The sequence below is a fragment of the Trichechus manatus genome, unplaced genomic scaffold (assembly GCF_000243295.1).
Source record: "Trichechus manatus latirostris isolate Lorelei unplaced genomic scaffold, TriManLat1.0 scaffold00029, whole genome shotgun sequence".
Classification (NCBI taxonomy): domain Eukaryota; kingdom Metazoa; phylum Chordata; class Mammalia; order Sirenia; family Trichechidae; genus Trichechus; species Trichechus manatus.
In genome coordinates, this window is record NW_004443965.1 from 3,853,623 (window position 1) to 3,865,972 (window position 12,350).

At 39.5% G+C, this 12,350-nt stretch overlaps 1 protein-coding gene and 1 pseudogene across 1 annotated transcript in view; one reads left to right on the plus strand and one right to left on the minus strand.

The window, feature by feature from the left end:
* DMGDH (dimethylglycine dehydrogenase) overlaps nt 1-12,350 on the plus strand; it is a 97,184-nt gene that overhangs the window by 68,327 nt on the left and 16,507 nt on the right. The window contains exon 14 of the mRNA XM_004374471.2: nt 291-350. Coding sequence (XP_004374528.1) covers nt 291-350 — 60 coding nt within the window. The remainder of the gene's footprint in view (nt 1-290; nt 351-12,350) is intronic.
* On the minus strand, nt 7,880-9,542 carry LOC111820205 (bromodomain-containing protein 9-like; annotated as a pseudogene).

Below are 12,350 nucleotides of genomic sequence, written 5' to 3' on the forward strand. Positions count from 1 at the left end.
CATGTTGTGATATCCTTCCGATGTTTATGAAAACAAAAGACCCATGGAAACAAACCAAATTTTAGTTTCCATATTGGCTGTATTCAAATGACGGTATTTGTTAAAAGGTTACTGTTGAATTTTAGATGAAAAAGAATTATTTTAAAGATTAGTCCAGAATTTTATTTTTTCAGAATCTATGTGCAAAATAAAAAAAAGAGTTCTCTTCCCTCAAAAAATAATATATGAAAGTGGTGTTACTGAAATTATTTGCACTCATTTAAGATTTAAAATGTGTATTTCTCTTTTAGATGAACTGTGATACAAATCCCTTGGAAGCTGGACTGGAATATTTTGTAAAGTTAAATAAGGTATGTTTACATTCCAAAGTGTACTTGAAGTAAATCTTAAAATTAGGATGCTATTTCATAACAGAGCCATGCTTTAAAGTTTCTTTTTTTTCTTAAACCAAGTGTGATTATAGGAAAAGTGAGTTGAATATAAATATTAAATGTCACTCGATTGCTTCATACTAATCTTTCGTTAAAATTTGATGTCAGTTCCAACTATTGCAGTATGCTTACGATGTAAGATAGCAGAGTCTAGCGTCTTTAAAGACTAACTCTAAATTCTAAGATAAAAATTCGTAAGAACAAGATAATTAGCAGTTATAATTCAGCTGACATTCTTATAGGAATTGTACCAAGTTGGTCGTATGTTACTGTAACTCCTGGAGACATGTGAATTTTTTTTTCCTCTTTTTTTTTGTATTTATTGTTTTAGTTAAATGAAGTTTACATTACAAGTTAGTCTCCCATACAAAATTTTATACATACATTGTTATGTGACCCTAATTTCTCACCCCATTCTGTGACAGCACACTCCTCCTTTCTGCTGCTGATTCCCCATGACCATTCAACCAGCTCCTAACCCTCTCTGCCTTCCCATCTCACCTCTGGACAGAAGCTGCCCCTTTGGTCTCTTGTATCTACTTGACTAAGAGGCACACTCTTCGTGAGTATCACTTTATGTCCCACAGTCCAGTCCAATCCCTGTCTGAAGAGTTGGCCTCGGAAATTGTTTTAGTTCTGGGCTGACAGAGACCATGCTTTCCAAGGTTCTTCCAGTCTCAGTCAGACCATTAAGTCTGGTCTTCTTACTAGAATTTGAGTTCTGCATCCCATCCTTCTGCTGCTCCATCAGGGACTCTCTGTTGTGTTCCCTGTCAGGACGTTCATTGGTGGTAGCTGGGCACCATCTAGTTCTTCTGGTCTAAGGCTGATGAAGTCTCTGGTTTATGTGGCCCATTCCGTCTCTTGGGCTAATACTTTACTTGTGTCTTTGGTGTTCTTCCTTCTCCTTTACTCCAAGTGGTTGGGACCAATTGATGCATCTTAGATGGCCACTTGCAAGCTTTTAAGACCCCAGACACCACTCCCCAAAGTAGGATGCAGAACATTTTCTTAATAAGCTTTGTTATGCCAATTGACCTAGATGTCCCCTGAAAGCATGGTCCCCAGACCCCTACCCCTGCTAATCTGTCTCTCAAAGTATTTGATTGTATTCAGGAAACTTCCTAGCTTTGGTTTAGTCCAGTTGTGCTGACTTCCTCTGTAGTGTGTGCTGTCCTTCCCTTTGCCTAAGATGATTCTTATCTACTATCTAGTTAGTGAATAACCCTCACCCTCCCTCTCCACCCTCATAACCATCAAAGAATGTTTTCTTCTGTGTTTAAACCTTTTCATGAGTTCTTATAATAGTGGTCTTATGCAGTATTTGTCCTTCTGTGACTGACTAAATTCACTCATCATGAGACATGTGAATTTGTATACCCGTTAATCAAACAGACTGCATTCATTGTCTCTCCCTAGTTGCCTCACAGCATGAAGCAGCCTTGCCTCAGCAGATCCATCCATCTGCTTATGAAGCATCTTTGTATGTAACTACAACATCTGAGTGTGAGCAAATGACACGTTTCAAATGTGTTCAGCATGAAATGGGTATTTACTGAGGAGCCAGTGCAGGCCCAAAGAATCATAAATGATATTAACAGCACAAAGGGAAATGCTACTTCAGTGATTCTCAGAGTGTGGTCCTCAGACAGGAAGAGTCAGCATTATCTGGGAGCTTGTTAGAAACTCAAATTCTCCGGCCCCACCCTACACCTATTAAGTCAGAATCTCTGAAGTCAGACCAAGAAATCTGTGTTTTAACAAGCCCTGCAGGGGATTCTGATGCACCTAAAGTTTGAGAAGCTCTGCTCTCCATGATTATGATGGAAAAGCATATTATGAGGCCAACTTATGACAAATATAAATGAGGTTATCCCATTGAGCAAGTGCCATAGAATTATTGTAAAAGGACTTAATAAATAGAGTTGCAGTTAGTGGTAGTATTGAAAGATTAGGACAGTAGCTGCTGCTTAGGGTACTTGTTGTTAGTGCCAGGTGCCGGCCCCCACTCATCGTGATCCCGAGAACAACAGAATGAAACACTGCCTGGCCCTGCATGGACTGTTGTGATCTAGAGTTTTCACTGGCTGATTCTTGGAAGTAGATTACCAGGCCTTTCTTCTTAGGTTGTCTTAGTCTGGATCTCTGCTGAAACCTGTTCAGCATCACATCAGCAACATGCAAGCCTCCACTAACGGACAGGTGGTGGTTGCACACGAGGTACATTGGCCTGGAATAGAACTCAGGCCTTCCACATGGAAGGCATGAATTCTACCACTGAACCACCAATGCCCTCTAGGGTACTTGTTAGAATTCCAAATATAAACTGTCCTGCCCTATGTGATTATAAGCTAAAGGTTGTTTTCCAAACCTATGGAAATAGGTGAACACATGCATATGAATCAGTCTAAGAAACCTTTTTTTTTTTTTTTTGATTTTTATGCCCGTGCATCAGTTCTCAAATTCTGAGATAAGATATTAACATAAAACATGTACGTTTATATTATTAGATTTTAGGAAAATGAATCTCCTAAAGGGCTTTAAAGGGAGTATGTTTCTGTACATTTTTCCATGGCTTTTATTTTTATGGTATACCATCTGCCCCCAGACCAGAGAAAGCAGGTGCCTGGTATTCGGGCAGACCCTAGCAGCAGATTGCTCCTTCTGATAACTGAAGTCTTAGTTTAGCTGTTTAAAATAAGGATAAAAATGGCCTGACTCCTGAAAGCACTGAAGTTATGTTGTTGGTCACCAATAGGTAGGTATAATAGATAATTGATTGTTTTGCTTCAGTATTTGAATATTATTGTTTGGGGATAAGGCATGGATAAATGATCTCTTCATATTAAAATTGGATTTTAAAAACTCCCTTTATGATTATAAGCAGGTGTGGATTGTGTATTTATTAGTGCTTTCAAATTATTTTAACAACCAAAACTCAGCTCAAGAACTTACTGAGTTGCTTAATAAATAATAATTTTGATTTGTGGTATGTTTTTATGATTTCTGAATTGTTGGTTCTCATTCTGGTGTCACTGAGTTAATACCTAATGATTTCATTGGGTGAAGATCCATGTGGCCCAAGGGCCGGGACCTAGCTGAGCCAGTGTTTTTCAATTATATTGATTCAGGTGGTTATTTGGTATCAACCTAACCGTGGTGATGCTTATTACTTTCCAAGACAGGTGACTAGATCGAAATCAACTTTATTTGAATCCTATTTGGTGGTTTTGCAGCAACTTTATCTTGGTTCCTGAAAAACTTAACGAATGTTTCAAACGAAACTATGCAACTTGATAATTCAAGTCCTGTGCCTGAAAATCAAAATGTCACCCAAAGTGGCTTCATACAACATTAAAGAATAATATAATACAAGTTCATACTGCTTCAGAAAATTGATGCTATATAAAAACAGAAGCAGAAGGGACACTGATATTCGATACTAAAACCAACCCTGTTGCCTTTGATTCAATTCTAACTCATGGTGACCCCATTTGTTACTGAGTAGAACTGTTCCGTAGAGTCTTCTTGGCTGTAATCTTTACGGAAGCAGATTGCTAGGCCTTTTCTTCCATGGTGCTGCTGAGTGGGTTTGAACTGCCAACCTTTAGGTTGGTAGTCACATGCAAACCGTTTGCACCACTCGGGGAACTTTATATTCAATACCTCCCCACAACAACAACAACAAAAATCTGGCATTTTACAGTTGTTTAAAATCATTTATTTTCTGTCCCTCAAAGCAAACATGTAAAATTCTCTTCTTGGCCCTTAAGGATTTTAGCACAATTGATTGTGTAAACCATAATATGAAGAAAAGGTATAGAGATGCAGACTGTGTCAGAGCTAGTGGAGTCGCTGGAGATCACTCAGTACAACCTCCTTGTTTTGAAGGTGAGAAAATCAAAGCACGGAGGGGTCAGGTGACTTAGGTTCAGTCATTTGCTTTAGGCACAGGTTGAATGCTGACCTCTGACCTCTGTTGTAGTGCTTTCTCACCCACCACTTCCCAACAGGACCTTTCCCATAATGGGCGTATAAACCTTGAAAAACTGCCCAGGAATTCTTTTTTTTTTTTATATTTTTGGCAACATATATTATAGAATTTGAATGGGATACATCTCATCAATTGATACCTCCATAGTCATGTTTTTGTTATAACTAATTTTGTGTTTTATGGTAGGATCAGAATACCTGCCCTGCCCATTTTAAGAAGAAAAATACTCATTTTCTTCGTAAAATGAGGAAACGGGCTGTGAGGCCTCCTTAGGGTGAATGTGTTCCTATTAAGCTAGCATGAAAGTAGGGAGAAGAGAAATGGAGTTTTGAAGAGATCTTAGATCACAAAGGAGGATGGTCCAATGGTGCTTACCTTCCTTATCCTTTAGAGTTGTTTGAGCCTCAGTCCCATGGGACTTTGAGGTATGTGAGGGGAATACAAACATGTGCACACATTCATTCATCTAGTAAACATTAAGCACCACTTACCAAACACCTTGCTAAGGCCACAGGTCTAAAGTTGATGATTCTCAGATCTCATGAAGCTTGAAACACCTGGCATTTCAGGAGTTAAAACTATAGAATAAATTCTTAGAGTTAGTTATATAAATAACCTTCCACCTGAGGAGTGCTGTCAAGCAGAGACAACCATACCATCTTGTGGAAAGTGAGCCAGTGGGGTCTGAAAGGAAGCATTTACCAAAACTGATACAAGTAAAAATAATTGAATGTACTTTTATCATCTCAAATAAAACTCCTTTACCCAAAGCTACTCGTATCACCATTGGAAATGGTATTATGATTTGTTACAAAGGAGGTTACTTTTTTGGAGAAAAAATCAGTTGTGTTTCTTTTAGTTGGAAATGGAAGAAATGCATTAATTAAGAGCAAAAGGAAAATCGGCTACCTTAGAACAGAGTCATAGATGTTCTTGGGAATTTTCCTCTTGGAATTACTGAATCTTTCTCTGTTGCCGGAGATCCCCCACCCAGATTCAAAGACAATCAAGTACTAAGCATAATATGTTTAAGCAAATAGAATTGTTTTGTTTTGCTTTTCTGTAAGAGACACACACACACACACGCACACACACACGCACACACACACACACACGCAGTATAGCATGTCTTAGGTTTCTAACCAGTAGAAACAGAATAAAATGTGATATACATTCATCATAACCTAGAAAACAATGTGAGTCCTAGAAAATACAGGGTCTCTTTTTGCAGAAAAATTATTTAAAGCATAACTATCTAATAAGCAAACAACAAACAAAAGAACTGATAAAAAGATAAAGCACATACCATGAGGCCTACTGCATCCTAAGTATTAAGTAAATATTAGTTATTATTAAAACATCAGTGTGGAAAGAACTTGTTGTTCACAGACAGCAAGTTAGAATGGAATTTCTAATACAATGTAGTAGTAAAGTACCCAACTCTATTTTGGCTTAGTCTGAATAGATTTGCTTCTTCAAACAGAAAGGGGAAATTTTAGCTTAAGTGGTAACAGGAATTGAGGAGGCTGCAAATTTTCAGTGACGCTGTCTTGGCTTCACATTAGAATCACCTGGGGAGCTTAAACACTCCCAAGATCCAGGCTACACTTCAGATCAATTAAAAAAGAATCTCTGGGGTAAAGTATTGGCATTAGTGTGTTTTTTGTTTTTTTAAATCCCCAGAAGATTCCAGAAAAGGTTGAGAACCATGGTCTCAGAGCAATGATTTTCAATGGTCTGAATGTGAATAGATTAGGGAACTTTAAAAAATCACCTGATGCCCTTACTGTAGTGGTTCACAAAGAGTGGTCCACAGACCAGCAACATCAGTATCACCTGGGGATTGTTAGAAATGCAAATTATCGGGCCCCATTCCAGACCCAAAAAATCAGAAACTCTGGTTCTGATTTAATAAGGCTTTCTGGTGATCCTCAGGCATGCTGAAGTTTGAGACTCACTGACCTACCCCAAACCAGTTGCATAAACTCTGGGCATAGGATTGGACATGGATTTTTTGTTTTTTAAACTTCCCCAGGTAGTTTAACTATGCAGTAAAGATTGAGAACCACTGTCTTAGTCCTTTTAACCTTATACCAGTTGTGGTCCTGGAATAAACAGGAAAGCAGAAAAACAGGTGGATTGGTCAGATGATGGGTACAAAATCCGTAGTGGACTGGAAGTACATTAGTAAATCTGTGACCTATTTTAGCTAGGCCACTGGTTAATAATACTGTGTCACTGGTCTGTTTTGTTTTTTAGTCTGGGCAATAAGTGAATTCCAAAAAAAAAAAAATCACCGAATTCTAGCTGTGCGGCCTTGTGAAAACTCTTTAACTTCGTTTTGTGCCTGAGATTTCTAATCTGTAAAACGAAGGTTCCCTTGCAAGTCTAAAATTCTTGCCTGCTGGCATAGTGGTAGAAGACATTTGTGCCACATTATCTATACAAGCCACATAATTGTGCCATTTTAATTAAGCCATCCTTATTTCTTACTCATTTCCAATCTTGAATAATAAGGTTGAGAGAAAGATGAAAGAGAGAAAGAAAGGAAGGAGGGAGGGAAAGAAAAGAAAGAGGTAAAGCCTAGGCTGAAGTACAATTTATCATACCTGCAATACCTCTCAGAATACATTTACTGGCAGCCACTGGATCATCATCCTCATTTATATCTAATTCTCTATTATTAAACACTACTGTGTTTCCACCCTAAAAGCTTAAGTGTGCCATTTAACTGACTGTTTTATAATTTGAAAGTCCATGAAAACCCTGGTCTAGTAATGACTGGGAATAATTTTTCAGATTGCTTTTATTATTTTAACAGCCTTATTGAACATGCACGAAGAAAGATGTGGCAGTCTGCTTCTGTGAAGCTTTACAGCTTTGGAAACGCTATGGGACAGTTCTACTCTGTCCTATAGAGTCACTATGAGTCAAAATGGACTCAGCAGCAGTGAGTTTGATACTGATTTTATTGAACATGCAATAAATTGACATTTAAAGTTTATAGTTTGGTAAGTTTTGATACATGTATTTACCTGCAAAATCATCACCACAATGAAGAGTGTGAATATATCCTTCATCCTCAAAAGTTTGTTCGTGCCCCTTTGTAATCCCTATCCTCTGTGCCTCACCCACCATACTCATCCCCAAGCAACCACTTACCTGCTCTGTCACTATAGATTATTTTGTATTTCCTAGCATTTTATATAAATTGAATTATACAATATATACTCTTTTTTATCTGACTTCTTTCACTCAGTATAATTAGTTTGAGATTCATCCATGTTGTTATGTGTAGCAATAGTATATGATATGCTGCTGACATGATATTATAGAGATAATTTTACCATCTCCCAGTAGCTGCTTTCCAAAGGGGATATAAAATGAAAGTCTTTGTCTCATGACAATGCAAATTAAGACTTAAAAAAAATAAATCAAAGTCTACATACAATGGTTAGCTATTTGTAGAGGCTTCAGATTCTGGAGACTGAAAAAATTCATAGAGGTCATGCACCATGTCTTGTTCCCCAGCACTAAGACGACAAGGGCTTCCTAAGTAGTGCTGATCCCTCTTGGAGGTGTTAAAGAGCTGAAGTTGGATGATGGCCAGGTGACCCCGTGTTCTGACTGAGCTTTGTGCAGGTCTTGTAAAAGTTTGGTTGCCTAGTCGAAGTTCAAGTGTCTATTGTCGCGATCCAGCTCCTTCTTCATTTTCCCTAGGAGAACTGGGCATGGAAATATCAAGAGAGACGTCAGAATATGATTTCATTGACATAGAATCCAAAACAGAGCCACTACCCTTTCCAAGTGAATCTGCAACCTTTACTTCATCTGGATGTTTCATCAGAACATTTCTCCTCTGCTGCAATTGGAAAAGCATCCTGCAGTGGTCTCCACCTGTAATCTGGTCTAGGAAGTCATCCACCATTTTCTTACTGTAGCTTCCCAGGGTCATTTACCAACTCTCATCTCCATTGGTGGAATAGAGTGGCTCCAATTCATCTGATTTTAAGTTGCCAAATACTGAGTTATTTTGCACTGAAAGTGCAGTCCTTGCACTTGAGAAAAATGCAGCCTTTTTTCTTCTTCCATCTTTGAAGCCCACTATAGTAAAACCTGGGATCAACTTACTCTGTTCCACTGGGTGAGTCTCTTCCCTGTCATCCTTGGGTTTGGCCACACTGACCACACTGTAGAGCAGACTCCCATCTGTGTTCTTCCTGAGATAGTCCATCTTGCTGCCTGGAAGGACTCAGTGAACCCCATTCTGGGCCTCACGTACAGGTTGCTCTACCAAGGCCAGCACGTGTTCTTCCACTGTGTTGTTGGTCAAGCTGCCTGCGTTTCCTTCTGGCTCACACATGCAGCTAATAACTTCTTTACTTGGCTTTTCTTTTTTCTTTTAATTGCTTGGCAGTTTCTCTGTGTACAGATAAAACTTTGGGAACATGTTCCTCAACAGCTGTATCTTGGTTGCCTGGAAGAGCTGCCTGCTGAGAAAAATCCATGTCCTACACAAACCACAAGTTGAGCTTCAGAGCTAACAGCCTTCCTCTTTATCTTAAAGCTTGCGTGAAGGATCTTCCTAGTTACCTTGCCGTACACAGTATCTGCTTTATTGTACGCCATTGCATCATCATGTATCGGTTTGAAATTTGCCTTAAATTCTGTGACTGACTTGTATTTGTTAGCCTCATTTTTGCCTTTCTTTACCAAAATCCATTTATTATCATTGTATACCAGGGAGCAATCTCGTCCGTGTTGGGAAAAGTAACAAATCCATGAGGATCTTTTCTGTGGAGTTGGTGGAGGAAATGGTCTAGTAGTTGCTGAAGAGATGTCTAATTTTCAGCTGGCCGAGTTGGCATCCTGTGACCTTCCCATCTGGAGGAGTTTCCACGTCAATCTTCTTCCTTGATCAAAGTCATCAGCCTCTCCCTCAGGGTGGCAGTGCTCCTTTTCTATTTTCCTTATCTTCTCTTCCTTTCTTCATCATCAGGATGCTTCTTCTCAGGCTCTTTTTTGCCCCCATTTTCTTTTCTTTGTGATTCTTGCTCGTGGTCTGACCTATCATTGTAGTTATTGGAGTCCTGGCCAGATCCCAAGAGTTCAGCCATTAGCTTCCTCCAACCTTAAGGACCAGCTACAGTGGCTTCTCCAAGGGCTTGTCTGAGTAACCCTCTAAGACAACACCACCAATCAATGCTGTGCTTCTTGCCCATGGGAGAGCCAGCTGCAGGCTCCGGCTGCACCACCTCAGAGCTGCTTACCTTGCCAAGGTTGCAGAGCTGGCTGAGTCACGCTGGAACTCTGTAAATAGTATTTTTATTTCAATTCTCAGTTGTTTGCTGCCAATAGATAGAAATAAAATTGGTTTTTGTATAAATCTTATATTCTCTAACTTGCTAAACTCACTTACTATAGATTCCTGGGTGGTGTAAATGGCTAAGTGCTCCACTACTAGTGGAAAGGTTGGTGGTTTGAATTGAACCCAAAAGGTTGGCAGTTTGAACCCACCCAGAACCCACAAGGTTGGCACTTTGAAACCACCTAGAGGAGCCTGGCAATCTGCTTCCAAAAGGTCACAGACTTGAAAATCCTATGGAGCAGTTCTACTCCGCACTTGTGGGGTTGCCATGAGTCAGAATTGACTCCACTGCAACAAACAACAACAACAATTCTGCAACTCTGCTAAACTTACTTATTTGTCCTAGTGGTTTTTTTATAGATTCCATCAGATTTTCTACATTGACAATCATATCGTATAAAAGTAAAGAAAGCTTTTCTCCTTCCTTTGCGATCTGGATACCTTTTCCTCCCTCCCTTCCTTCCTCCCTTTCTCCCTCCCTCTCTTCTTTCCCTCCCTCCCTCTTTCCCTCCTTCCATCTTGCCTTATTCCACTGGTTAGAACTCCACTGGTTGAACCTTCAACAAAGTTGAATAGAAGTGATGACAGCAGACATCCCTATCTCGTTCCTGATCTTAGGTGGAAGGCATTCAGTTATCATCAAATGTGAGGTTAGCTGTAGGTTTTTCATGGACACTCTTTATCAGCTTGACATTCCCATCTATTCCTAGTTTGCTAAACGTTTTTTGAATCAGGAATGAATGTTGGATTTTGGCAAATGCTTTTTATGCATCTACTGAGACATAAAATTTTTCCTTTTTTAATTTAATATGGTAAAAGGTAAAATAAATTGATTAATTTTCAAATTTAAGGCAACCTTGCATTTTTAGGATAAACCCCATTAATAATGATGTATTATCTTTTTTTTTTTTTTAATTGTTATAAATGCATCAGCAAGGCCTGTCAATTTCAACTTCAAAGTCATCTGAAATTTATCATTTTCTCCCCATCTCCTCTGCCACTGCCTTTATTCAGGCCGCTGTTGTCTCAAGCTTGCACTGCTCCACACCCTCTTAATTGTTTTTTTGTTATGTATTTTTGCCATTTCTTCTCCAACCCATTTATAGCAGCCAGAGTTACAAAGTTATTTGAAGTATATCCATTCCTCTGCTTAAAACCCGTCCATTTTTGGACTTAGAATAAAACCCAAACTTATTACAATAGCCAGCAAGGTTCTTTTTGATCTGGCCCCTCCTTAGCTCTCTATTCTCATCTTTCCAACTCTCCCTCCTTCTCACGATGCATTTTCTTTTGTGTGTGTGTGTTTTGAATACCCTAAACTCTTTCCTGCCTTAGGACCATGTGCTCCCCCACCAATGCTCTCCCTGTCCTTCACCCCTATCCCCATCTTCACATCCACCCCAATCACGGCTCACAGTCTACTTTCTGTAAAGTAGATCCCCTCTGCTAGACTCTAGCATCCCCTTGCCTATTCCCCTCATATACTTATTCTAGCTTATGATTATTTTTCTTCTTTTATTTCTTAAAAAAATGTAAGCTTCTTTAGCACCAAAAAAACAAACCCATTGCCATCAAGTCGATCCCGACTTATAGCAACCTCATGTGCTACAGGGTAGAACTGATCTTCATAGGATTTTCTTGGCTATAATCTTTACGGAAGCAGATCCCCAGGCCTTTCTTCTGCCGTGCCACTGAGTGGGCTTGAATTGCCAACATGTTTGTGAGCACAAACTGTTTGTGGCACCCAGAGACCTGCTTCTTGAGTACAGGTGCTGCAATACAAAATCTGTTTTGCTTACAATTTTATCCCCAAACCTAGCTCAGGGCTGGCACATAGCAGATGCTTTGTAAATATTTTTTTGTTGAAAGCATTGTCAAGAGATGATGCTAGAGAAGTATGGGGACCTCATCTTGAAGGACCTTGCATGCTAGGGTAGGAATTTGGAGACTATCTTAGAGGCACTGGGGCACCATTGATGGATTTTGAGTAAGGAGTGACACTCTGGTGCTGGAGAACATGTTAAAAGGGTGTAGCCTGGTGACTTGGAGATCATTTTTCCAATTATTGAAGAAATCTGGTGGAGAGATGTTGAAGGCTTCAACTAAGGCAGTAGCATTAGGATGGAGAAGAACGAGGGGTAGGGATATTAAGCAAGTTAAATGGGACTGCATGTGAGGGGGTAGAGAGGAGGATCTAGGATAATAGTAATGAAGTAGGAAACACAAGAAGAGGGGTGTGTTTGGAAGGTTGGGAGGACTTGTGGGGTTGGAGGGCTTGTGGGACTGCAAAGCAGAAAGCCTCAGAAGGCAGCTGGGCGCACAGGTCTAGAGAGCTGTGTTCTGGAGGTGTGGATTTGGATCGTTCATATATGGGTGGTAATAAAGCCAGGGAGTGGTTGGGGCTTACCACACACCATAATCCTAACCTTCTCCTCAACTAGACTGTGAACTTCTTTTTTTTTTTTAATTGATGTAATTAAATGAAGTTTACATTTCAAGTTAGTCTCCCATACAGAATTTTTTTTTTTAACATACATTGTTATGAGACCCCAACCGC